At 35.5% G+C, this 13,043-nt stretch overlaps 1 protein-coding gene across 7 annotated transcripts in view; it reads right to left on the bottom strand.

Annotated features, from left to right (window-relative positions):
* The window catches only part of MAK (male germ cell associated kinase), a 28,356-nt gene that overhangs the window by 8,057 nt on the left and 7,256 nt on the right, over positions 1-13,043 (bottom strand). For all 7 annotated transcript variants that reach the window (XR_003533118.1, XR_003533116.1, XR_003533117.1 and 4 more), the window contains exons 3-11: positions 12,633-12,687; positions 11,597-11,718; positions 10,472-10,551; positions 8,600-8,732; positions 8,337-8,508; positions 4,539-4,706; positions 2,291-2,611; positions 1,082-1,272; positions 425-555 (exon numbers count right to left, since the gene is read on the bottom strand). Coding sequence is in view for 4 of the 7 variants with exons in the window: in XM_027676200.1 (XP_027532001.1) it covers positions 425-555; positions 1,082-1,272; positions 2,291-2,611; positions 4,539-4,706; positions 8,337-8,508; positions 8,600-8,732; positions 10,472-10,551; positions 11,597-11,718; positions 12,633-12,687 (1,373 nt within the window). In the remaining 3 variants the exon portion in view is untranslated. The remainder of the gene's footprint in view (positions 1-424; positions 556-1,081; positions 1,273-2,290; positions 2,612-4,538; positions 4,707-8,336; positions 8,509-8,599; positions 8,733-10,471; positions 10,552-11,596; positions 11,719-12,632; positions 12,688-13,043) is intronic.

The raw sequence follows: 13,043 nt of genomic DNA, 5'->3' as shown, positions 1-13,043 counted from the left end.
CTATATATCTAATTTAAATTTCTCCTCTTTCAGTTTGAACCCATTACTCTTTGTCCTATCACTGTGGTTCCTGATGAAGAGAATATATGTAGTTTATTCAGTCCTCAGACACACTTGCTTATAGGTCAATCAGGATATATTCCTAGTAGTCCCAGAGATGTTGGATTTATATTACTGAGGATTTTTTATGTTACTGGTCATAAGAGGTCCTGTGAACTTTTACGGTGTACAAGCCATGTTTACATAGCCATGAACTTCTGCATCAATTGTAATATGTTCTGGGAAAGGCATTTAGTCCAAAGCTTGAAAATTTAGCCTGGTTATAAACAGTTAAATTATCCAGTGAGAAATCCAAAGTTTAAATGTACTGTATGTAGATTGTGCCCACCTTGTATTTTCTATACGTATTAACTTTTAACCTTACCAGGTAGATATCTTGATTGTCTCAGATAGTACTGTTTTGCTGATGTATTTGATCTTCCAGAATCATTTCTCATCAGAACTTTATTTTCCCCTCCTGGCTGGAAACAGCATGAAGGCTTTGGTTCTGGCACACTGAAAGATCAAAATTTTCAAACAATGTGACCAACACCTCCATCTCAGAATACCACAAGCTGACCTTAGCCTGAAGAATAGGGTGCTCTTCAGTTATCCCACTTTCATCAGCAGAGTCTATTTCCAAAAAGTAACAGCCAAATCTAATACCTCATGAGAGTTTGACCTGGTATTTGAAGAAATAAGTGTATCCAACAGTACAGAATAAGGGGATAACTGGCAGAACACAGTATCACTTAACAGACAAAGGAAATTATGTTAGTATGTCTGATTTTAGTAAGGCAGACATTTTCTTAATAACACAAGAAACACCTAAACCATGTAGTGCCTGAAAGCAAATTTGATTGTGTTGGGATACTACTAGCACCATATCAACACCACACCCAAAGCTGGTCTGCTCATACAGCTTTTGGCATTCTTGCAGAATTTTGGTGACTTGAATTTTAGCAGACTTGTCTTAATCAATCTATAAATCTACTGGACTGTTTGCTAAACGAAAATACAATTTCATAATTGTAGGACCTACCTAAAAATAAATTCCTTGTTTTTCTTGTCTTTTAACAGTGCAATGCTAGGCTTCTTTGAACATGACATTCCAAATTCAGGGTCATCCAAGTCATCCCAGCTATCCATAGCCTTTACCAAAGTCTGACCCCATCGTCTTCTGCAGCTTTTAGGACCTAGTGCAACATTCAGAGGGCCACTAGCTGCTTGTTTCTATTTTAAATAATAAAAAAAAAAGCTTTAATTCCATTCTAAAATTTTATATTTTGTTATCTAGTTTACTTTCTGAATACTGGTTAAAGACTTTGACGGAATTTTTCTCGTTACGTTGTGCCTGTTTTGGTCATAGTCTCAGAATGACTTTAAGTACAAACTATAACAATAATGCCAGCATGTATTTTGAGTGTAGTTCTTTTGGACTCTCATCCTTAAATTGCCCAAGTCTACCTAAAGTAGTGAGGTTAACATTCTATTTGCAGATCCAGTTCAGTGTTCAGCCTCTACTGCTGGTATCTTGTTGAACTTGTGCTCTAAACAGTGGTAGATGAACCTTCGAGAAATAGAATACAATGGTGCAGAACACTGCTGTGGCCCCAAAGTAAATACAGCAAATAAAAGAAGCTTGTCAGGCCTTTCTTTAACATTCTCTTCCAATGAAATTACTAAATTTAAAAACTATCCCTTCATCTGACTACCATTTGCTTTCCAGTATTTTCTCAATACCTTTTACTTTTAACATGCTTTATATTGCAGTTCAGTGAGTACAACCCAAAAGCAAAATGAAGATTACAAACCAAAGTTTACTATTCATCTTACAAAAAAATATTAATTGTTAAATTCTTGCAAGGTTAGGAATTGGATAAACCTTCTTGGGTATTTTCCTGCATGAGGCAAGAGAAGTTCTCCCTTTCCACTTCTCTCCTGTATACTGACAGTATTTTTGTGAATTGTTTCTCAAAGGTCAATAAGTCACAGCTTTTATGACTACGTTACTGCATAAGCATGTCAGTAAGGGCTATTATAAATGAACACACATTGTTGTTCCAAGCAATCTTTTCTTCTGACTGGCTGCAAAATTTTAGTAAGCGACCTGGCATATCCTCTATTAGTTCCTACTTATCTATTTGTATTTCCTCTAACAAAATGTAGGACAATTTACAAGTAATCACCTGGTTGAATATACTAAGAACTTTTAATAAAACCATCTAAGTAGTTATTAAAGACAACTTACAGGTGATGAATTTTTATTGATAATTGGAAAAAATGGTTGTGCCTGTGGCTGCTGCTGCTTTGGTACTTGCTGGTTAGCTGTATTCTGAGGCAACTGAATTTGCTGGAGAGGCTGGTGGTTAACCTTTGGCAGGGGCTGTGGCTCTGTTTTGTCAGGTAAATCAGGTGAAGACAGAGGTTCTGGCTTGGATATAGCTTCCAGTTTAGGAAAAGCTGGCTTTGGCTCTGTTGGCTGAACCGGTTTAATAGGAGTCTGCTTCTCCAGATATTTTGGAGGAGGTCCTAAAATTTGGCCAACTTGAAAGTAAGGATACTTCAAAGCCTGGAGAAGAAGACATAACATACTAATTTTACTTCAAAAAGTTGATTTTGGTAACCTCAGCAAGGATCTAAGCAGGTTTCTGAAACATTTAAGGAAGCAAATCCTGCACAGATGCAGGATGGATGCATAATGAGATCATATGTAAACAGTGTGTATTGATAACTGGCAGTTCTGTGTTTCAAAGTCTTCCCATCATAACTTAGTAAGAAGGATCCAATTGTGCATGTTACAGCAGTCATGTCCTTTCTTTCCCTCCTTTACTGCTAGGTTTTGTGGAGTCTGTGCTTTGAGGTGTGTTTTACATTCAACACCATTCTAAATTCATGCAGTAATAAATCTCAATTTTAAAACAAGTAGTCTCCACTACCTTTACCACATGCTTTATTGCATGTTTCCACTGCTGACTATGTTTTGGCAACTCAAGGAACAGTCTGGGGTTTTTTAATTAAAAAAACCAAACCAAACAAAAAACCCCCAACAAAAACAAACAAAGGCAAAAAACCCCAGGTAAGAAAACCACCCAAACAAAACAAATCCCCACAAACACCCCCCCAAAAAAAACCCAACAAAAAGCAAACAAACAAACAAAAATACCCACAAAACAAAACAAAGAAAACCAAGTAAAAAAAAGAAGTGAGATGATTGCCATGTATGGGTTTTACAATTACAGAATGTTAATGAGCAAAGTTTCTCCCTCATTTTTCTTATCACCAGCTTTCCCTGCTTTTGTTTTGCTTTGAAATACATTCACTGTGCTTGCTGTGTCTTCATGGTGTTTATTAGGAAACTACAATGTCTGTCTTAAGGCAGATGTTTATTTCATCCTTTTACTCTGACCTTTTCATGTCCACCACTGGACACACCTTAGTAACACACCTACTTCTATGTCAAAACAGCACATTCTGCTACTCCTTCTGGGTAGGATCCTACTCTTTGTTAGTTCTCAAAGAGGTATTTTGCCTCAGCTACACTCAAGAATTGCTGCCTTTTACACATTACCATGTATATGCATTAAACTCTTTCTTTTGACTGTAAATTGCACAACTGCTGCAGCTGCTTCCTTGATAACTCACTTGTGTAAAAGCTGGTTATTTGCTTTTATATGGCACCATACAGTGTTTTGTGTAGAGATACATAGTAGTGGACTACAGATAGATCTCAGTGGCTGTACAATAGTTATGCTTTATAAAGTGGATAGAAATGGTTGCTGTATTTGGTACCATCTGTTTAACCACTTCTGAATCACTTACATTACATCCAACTTGCAATATGTCTTTTCTTTCCCAATTTCCTCTATACTTCCTTCCTATACTTCTAAATAGGATTGCATTAGGTATGAATATAAAAAAAAATAAATCCACAGAATGTAACCATCTTTGGTAGTTGAAATATGTTTTCTTCAAATCAACTTGGAGAAAAACTGTGACCTTTGTGATCTATTGGTATGTTCTTCACAAAGTTCTTTCCTTATCACTTAGTGCAATTTACATTCCACCTCCAAGTAAAAATAATCCTTAGCTCTTCCATACTGTATTCCATCTGCAGCTTCACAAAAAGCAAAGCGTAGTTTTCAATAACACCCTTTGCACAGATGGGGAGGAAAACAAAGGTAGCAGAAGTGACTTATAGAACACAACTGAGGAAACTTGTGGCTCAGCTTTTTCTCTGTTCTGTATGGAGAGAGTTTTAAAATATGCCAATACAGAAGACAACGTTGCAGAAATAACTGAAGAGTTTATGATGTCTGCTGAGCCAGGTTTAGAACTTTCTCTCCTCACCACTCAGTCTCATTCCCACACAAGTGTTCAAAGTGAGGAGATGTTTCTGTGGTCATCAGTATTATGACAATCAAATGGTTTCTGTATCTACAATTTTTTAACAATGCAAGAAAATTCAGCCTTATACTTAATTATTCATCTGCTCAGACCTGACTTGCTGTAGGTCTCTTCTTTGGATTCCAGTTTAGCATGTCACTCATGAGCTGTATTGCTTCATTGCTTGCATTTGGGATGAGAGTTTTTAGGCTTATAGGGACACATTGTGGGAAACGGAAATTCATGGCAGAAGCAAGGTGGTATCCTTCCGGCCAGTCACTCTGTTTTAAAGGAAAGAAAAATTAATACTAAAAAAGAACAAAGACTATGTATCTTTGAAGTATTACATCAAAATTAATGCAGCTTGAGTTATGCTTGGTTTGCATGGCTCCTTGCTAAATAGCTGGAAACAAGCATTCCTATTACCCATTACAATTGTTACAACACTAGTGAATACAACATCAGCTTCCAGTTTCTGGCAGTCCTTCTCAAGCTCTCCTGTAGGTAAAGGTGGAACCATCGTTGTGAATACCACACTTGGAAACATTCTACCTGAAGGACAAGAGTGCATCATCCATAGATACCAAGAATACTACTTCTTTCTTCCCTCTAGAACAGCTTTTTTATACATTAGAAGATGTATTTCTTCTTCTTTTCTTCCAGTAGTCCTTTGTATAGGCTAAAGAAACCCAAACAATTCCTGGGTCGAGGCTTTTAAAGTTTTATTTCTTCTCTAGACTCTGATCTTTTTCTCTTGAAAAGGGAAACTTTAAACTGGATGTAATATAGCAAGTGAAACAGAAAGATTAGTTCATATGTCCATGAGCAATACTCCTTTCTCTACACACTGGTATGGTATTTGTCTTTATTGCAACAAAATACTATTGACATAAAATACACTATATATCTCCTATGGCCTCTTCTACAGATGTGTTAGCTGGATAGTTATCCACAAATATTTATGTAACTGATTATTCCTGCCTAAGTACAGCACTCAACACATTACTGTAGAAATTTCTGTAAAGCTACATCTCTAATTTTATTTGAAAAACTCTCTAAATTCTAATCTTATTTTCTAACATTCTCAATCCTTCTCAGCCTATCTACCAACTTAAGAAGTAAAATCTGTTCCATCCGAAGGACTTGAATTCAATTTCAAAAATTTCATCAGATGCAGAACTGCTCCTGAGTTCTATTCAATCTATCTTTTATTTTGAATGAGAACCAGTGAAGTTTACTCTCTGAAGAAGGCCTTCAAAACAGGTATCCACTTGCGCAGTTTGTATATATATATGCTGATGAAAATGTTGTGAGGAACAGCATCAGAAGCCTTACTGAAGACAATGTAGGATATTAGTGCTTTTCCTCTATCCACCAAGCCTATTACTCTGCTACAGGGCAAATTGGATTGATTTGATAGAATTTGGTCTTAAGATACCATGTTAGCTATTACTCATCTTTTTATGTACAACAGTATTAGCTCTGTTAGCACAGTCCATGGTAACCAAAGAACTCAAATATAATTATAAACCACATCTGGTTAAAATAAGTCTCAAGACTTCAAGTGACTTCCTATTCCACCTCAGAGAATAGTTTGTTCATTTAAATTAATGGAGAAAGACTCTTTCCTCCTCCACTGCACTGTCCTCCTTTATTAGATTTGGTGACATTCTGTCTTCTAGAAGTAGTGATAAAGGAACTGTTTACAATGAAGTACCAAGGGCTGAATGTTGAACTGGTGAAGTATAGGGATAGGGTGAAAACAGTATAAGAGCAAAAATGAAAAATACATTTTTATTAAAAAAAAATAAAATTAGAAGTGCACCATCACTGCCAGTACTTGAGTGGTGCAATTTATTTATAAAATAAAGCAACGTAATTTATAAAATAACACAAAAAAGTTGCCTGTCACTATTTAAAACACCCAAATTCACAGAAGTCATTAGTATGGTATCATGGGCTTAAACACAGGAAGGCAAACTGGAATGAACTATTGTGCATAATTCCTGTAATTCCTTATTGTGGGATAATGGAATTAATCAAAATTTGTGTCTGAAAAAATACTATTTGTAAAACTATCTGCAAAATCACACTATTAAAATAACTACTTCTGTTTTTCAGAATGCAGAACAGTACCTCACTTGAAACAAATACATTATTTGTTGTGATAATTCCTATAATAATATTTAAGTACTCCTCTAACACACTGATCTCCCTGAAGAATGCCTTTAGCATTGTGGTAAGGAGAGAAAATTCCCAAGTCTGCCCAGCAGATGACAGGGGCACAAAGGAACTAATTACAGCTTCCGGATCGTAGAGGGCTGACTTACGCTGTCTCTAACCCCTAGGGTCTTTATTGGAGGCTACAGTTTTCTCTGAAATACTCAGCTGGTAATGCTCCCTGCTTTCCCAAGCAATAAGCTTCCTAGTCAGGGAATGACACTCTAAACAGTCATAATTTGCTTCTGTTAACTACTTGTAAGGTTAGAGAAAAAACACAGTGGTCAGCTCAGTGCTGCTCAGCTATTGCTCTACAAAATGAAAACCCTTCCCTGCACTTCTAGAATTTTATGGTGTTTATGCTATACATTGAAAGTGTTCCTGAAGCTAGCATGTTGCTCTCTTTCACAGATATTCTTAATATATATCAAAATGTTCTTCTTAGTATCCTAGACTTGTGATCTGCTTAAGAAACTTCACATCTGCATTTGAAAACACAAGTCCTAAAATACTCCTCATATTCCGCATTATTTTGATGCATAACTGTGTAATGGCAAGCATTGTTTTACACATCATACCAATTTTCACTTAGTCATCTAGAGTCAAGTTTCTCTTCCACAACATACCATCTGTAACTCTCCACTTGACCTTTTATCCTCTGCTCTGTCACGAGTTTGCACCTGTTTCTCAGTATGTTCTCTTGGATGTCTTCCCACCACTTTCAAGCTCTTCATGTTCCTAGCTAAGTTTAATCTATTTCTAAGTTTTCAGTTCCTTCTCTATCGATAACAGCTCCATTACTAGACAAGAATTATATTTTATATCAGTAGAACACTAATGAAACTGGTTTTTCTCTCCCACCCTTAGGTTTTTCCAGATCTAGAGACTCTGTGTTCAGTCAGTTGTGTCACCAAGCTCTGCTTGCATCCATAAAGTACTGACAGACATCTGCCATTTCTTATCTTAGTCTCCAAAATTATTTAATCGTATATGGTCTTTTTTTCAGTTTATTCAAAATTTTGAAGGTAAGCTTATCCTTTTCTTGCATGTTCACATACTCATTTGCTAAAAATTGCATACATTTTTATATGCCCTAACCAAACCTTCCTTGTAATTTAAAATAGTATTTATCCCATCCCGAAAGTAACTGAAAAACATTGTTTCCTCTCTAAAAGACTGCACATTTTCCCTCCATTACTTCTTATTGCTAATAATATTTATGACATATCTGTGTTTGAGATCAAATTCAAAAGAAAAGCATAATTTGTCTTATTTATCGTATCTTCTACTAGCTCTAAATTCTGGGTGCCACCACAGAAAAATTGCACTTTCAAGAAGGGAAAGCATATTGGCTGTGGCAAATGAAATCCTGGGAGACTTCTGATTTGCTTTCCAATATGAATAGCTTTAAATAACTAAATTAAACAATTTTATCTGGCTTTCACCAGAGGAGAACAAGGCTACACATAATGGTATGATACACAGCAGATGCTAATATACAACAAAGGACTAGCATTACATGCCATAATGGAAGCTTAAATGAAATATGGTTGAGAAAACCTTAAGCCTCAGGAAACTTACTAAACCAATAATTCAATATGTATGTTCTGAAATATAGATAACACAATGTTTTGTAAAAATTTGTTTGTTTGTTTTAAAAATACAACTGTAAGAGTCTTTTTAAGTCTTACCTTCTTTGGAGTCCCCAGTACTTGGCAAATTTTGAAGATTTCATCTACTTCACTTGTGCCTGGGAAAAGAGGTCTTAGTGTGTATAATTCAGCCATTATGCTGCCAACTGCCCACATATCAATAGGTGAGCTATAGATAGATGATCTCAGCAAAACTTCAGGAGCACGGTACCTATGAGGATGGAAGGAAATAACAGATAAATTAAAGTGGTAATAGAAAGGTAATTAGTTAAGCTAATGTATTAAATTCTTAATATACTTACCACCTGGTAGAAACATAATCTGTGTAAGGTGGCTGAGACCTTAGTTCTCTAGCCAAACCAAAATCTGCTATTTTCACAAGTTCTGGTCCAATACAGAGAAGGTTTTCAGGCTTCATATCTCTATGAAAAAATCCTGTAGAGGATCAGACAAAAAAGAGTGGCAAATCATCATGTAATCACTTCTAAAGCAGCACCTTCTAATAGAATAATCCAATATTTACTTTAGGATGTTTTAGAAGAATATAGTCTTTTCCTGTCTTTTTTTTCTTTATTTTTTTAGTATAAATTCAACATACAAGAATTGTAGCCCTCCCCCAAAAAGTGCACACATTTTCCCTCCAGTGAATATTACACTAAGTGTTCTTAAATTAACAAATGTATACAGTCATGAGCACACTAAGGAAAATTAATTGGCTATTGCAGAAACATCAATTTCTGCACCAAACCAATTTCAGAATGAAATCTTTTGCAAAAGTTACAACTGATTTTTCAGTTTTGGATAATGGAAAAATTGAGCATCTGACACACTTACTTGATTCATAAAATTCCTTGAATGATTTTTTAATTAGTTACTTATCATTCTGACAACAACGTGGAGATACAGACATATAAAAGAGATCCAAATTCTGCTCAGGAATACTAACTATTAGTAATGCAGGCACATAAAGTTTCTTCAGTGCTTGCTGTTGGCTTGAGCACCTCTATACTTGGGCAGTGGTTAAGTCGCTAAGCAAATCAATTCTACTAATTAATTGGAACACAATTTATTATATTATACATTAACTTGTTGGAAATTCACTTGCTAGAATAAAGCTAGAATAAAGCATTCAACTTCTGCGTGCACAAATTGAAAACCACTCTAAGAAGTTGGCTGAAACTACTACAGTGAAATGTGAATATTCAGATTTATCATACCTCTCATCCTCAAACATGGTCAAATCAAAATATTAATATTTTACCTTAAAATTTGAAGTTTTTCTTAAAATCTAATTTTCTCATTGATTTCATGGAGAAATGCGGAAGGAAAAGAGGATGCTAACAATCAGAGAACAGTATATGATCTTGATCAGAAAGACAAGCAAATGGCAATTTCTGGGTATTTGATAATACTGAACAGAACTAATTATTTATTTGAATTCATCAACGGGCCTTATCGGGGTACATGAAAGTCAATCAGACTTCACTGGGAACATTGTTTCTTATTTCATTTTCAGCTAATTAAGAGTTTTGCAAACTCTGTGAAACTTTCTATTGCTGTGAGCACCCTGCACCTCTAATTTAGACTGTGCCTGTAATTCCTAGAAACATCCCATCTATTAAAATATATTCAGATTGTATTAAAATAAATTCAGATTGTATTCGATAAGGATATTGTTTGAATTTCTCAATGAACAAGTTATATTATATGTATATTACATTATTATATGTATATAAAACATTATTATATGTATATTATATACAAGTATTTTTTATATGTAGGGTATCCTATTAGTTATAGTATCAGAACACAAAAGTATTGATGTATCAATGCTCCTTGATCAGATCTTTTTAAGGAAGCAGAATTGTTTAGTATAGCACAGCATAAAAGTTTCTACAGTTTGTTTATTCATCTAGTAGCTAAGGTAGAAAGAACTATTGAACACTGTATGAACAACATCCAATGCTTTCCAAAAGAAAGGAAAATCCAATTATAGGAAAACAAAGAGTAGTAAGGCATGGTTTAAAACTGCACCATACTTGAAACAGATAAGAATATTTTATTATAGATAGTTAATAGCCTTTGCTAGATATTTTTATTCATGTTATTTCTACGCATGATCTTCTTTTCTAAAAAAAAAGTGCAACACAGTTAAACTCTAGTATGAAACCTACCGTGTTTGTGGATAAAAGCCAGCCCTTGTAATATCTGATACATCATGTTTCTGATGACTGACTCAGGGAACAACTTGTTTCTGTGAAGAAACAGAGTAACAACTTCATGTAATTAAGAAAAAATAATGTATCTTCAGAATACACCCATTTCTTCATTTTGCATGACACATCATGAACAGATGAAAACAGACCCACCAAGTCTTGTGCACAAAAATAAGACATATTCAACTAGCTCTCACTTCAAAACTCTACCAGACCTTAGTTTCACTCACTGTAAGTGCTGCAGAGGAACTTCTCTGCTGAGAGGTTCATGATCCTATCTCTCTGCAGAAGCTGGCTGGCTGGCAGTGTGCTTGACCAGGTGAACATGGAACGCACAGTAACGTAGCAAGGCAGACACCGCACAGTGAGCACTGTTGGTCGGGGTGTCACCCAGTGGTACCCTTAAGGGAACCCTGATTGAGAGCAGTGCTGCTCAGCTGCAAAGTAACTCTGTGCTAGTATCGCTAGCAGCTATCCCAGGACATCAGCCCAAGAGCTCGGCACATTAGGAGGTAAAAGTGCATGACAAAGTCTGAAGGAAACACACATTAAAGGCAAAAGCATTCTGCAAAGAAAGACGTTACTGCAAAGACAGATCCTATTCCAAAGTCCACCTTGCAAGTCTTGCTATGTGCTGTTTGTCCAAGATTGCAACATCAGTGTTAACCTATATGTAGGTTGGTTTTATGCATGTACACGCACACGAGCATCCCCACATTAAGCCAAACCCATGAGCAAAAGTAGAATGAACAGTGCTTATCCAATCCTTCATACATTAAAGTGAAGGTTATTAAAGAAAAAAAAAAGTATTTGGAATTTCTCTCATGGGTCTACACAAAGGCATGCAAACTATCATGTTAACAACTGATCAAACTTATTTCCAAAAGCATTAAAATATGCAATCTTTTAACACAGAGCAATGCAGAATTTTACCCTCATAAGCAGGTGCAGCAACTCCTGTTAACATCAACAGGGCTGCAAGAAGAGCCAAACCCAGAAATTCCAATGTGGTCTTCAAGGTAGTATGAGAATCATTAAATAAAGCATGATAGCACATTGCTTGTTCTGCGAAAAAAGACATACCTATCCTTCATTAACTGATAGAGATTTTCCTTCATATATTCAAATACAAAGTAAAGGTGGTCATTTTCTCGTATGACTTCTTTCAATTTTATTACATTGGCATGGTTTAGCTTCTTCAGAGACTGTAACAGAGCAAAATATGGCTTCAGATAACTCCACGGTGACCTTGATTCCTTATCAGAACTAAATTTTTAACATGTAAGTTTCTAGTACAGAATACACAAAACATATTCATCTGATACTGTTATTTATCTCGTAATGTCTGTTTCAAAGAACAACAAAATAGCAGTTTAATTTCAAAATAAACCCAACAACTATATTAATAGTAGTTTAAACCTATTTATAGGGATTACATCAGAGCTGGAGAGAAGATTAGCATAAAAACCTAATTCCCTACAATGAAAGACAGATCTGAAGCTGTAACAGCTCTTGCTCACTGAACTGAATAAGAAAACCCAGCATTCATTTTTTTTTCTTTTTGGCATGAGACTTTAATGAACAAGGATTTTCTTATGGATGTACTTTTTGGATATACTGATTATGTGAAACCTCCAATAAGTTAAATCTAAACTCCTTTGTTAGGGAGTTTTGTATATACAGAAAATGCCCAGATGCCCAAAATACAGAATTTAAGCCCAGGATTTCAAGTGTTATTCTATCACTTGGCTGGCCAAAAATCCCAGTGCTTTCTACAAATGCCCCAAACACAAGATATAAAGAATGGAGATATACCTAGAAATCTGCAAATAAAATGAAAGAGCAGGATAGTCAACCACAGGAATACACACATACAAAATCAATTTCTTTATCTTCTCTCAAAGACAAGAGGCTTGGCTGTGAGACATGGCCACTGCTTGAGAATAGTGGGGTATTCCACAAAGCAGCAGGACCTCTAAAAGTAAGAGCAGCCCATGGTTTTGTGAAATCTGTCACCATTTAAAGAGTTTGGCCTTATGCTTGGACACGGCAGCTGCCCTTTTCCTCCATGCAAGCCTAACAACACTTATTTTTAAACATGGTTTGTTCACGACTTTACCTTGACTTCTCTCAAATTCATACATTCATCCCATGAATAGAACTTTCTTTTCATTCTGAAATACAATTCCGAGATAAAGCATTTTCAGTGAACAGTACAGAATGCTTTTAGAACAAAAAAAACAAACGTTATTTCCTAAGTGGAGCATTACCTGTATTTTGACCTCAATTTAAAACATTCAAGTATACCCATCAGCAATATTATTAAAAACCAGCTCAACACTTAGAATTGCTAGAAATTTGCAGTGATTAATCATCAAACACTCAAAACATACTTTTAGAGGAGTACAGCCAGAGACCATGTTACTCCAAAGTGTAAGGGACACAAAATCCCTTTGTATTATTGGAGTTGTGCTCTTAATAATATGGTAAGCAATGATGACACTGTATGTAAAACATGGAAAATCACATC

Source organism: Neopelma chrysocephalum, unplaced genomic scaffold (assembly GCF_003984885.1).
Source record: "Neopelma chrysocephalum unplaced genomic scaffold, ASM398488v2 Primary Assembly neopelma1_26b, whole genome shotgun sequence".
Classification (NCBI taxonomy): Eukaryota; Metazoa; Chordata; class Aves; order Passeriformes; family Pipridae; genus Neopelma; species Neopelma chrysocephalum.
The sequence above is the reverse complement of the archived record's forward strand: the minus strand, read 5'-3'. Positions and strand labels throughout refer to the sequence as shown.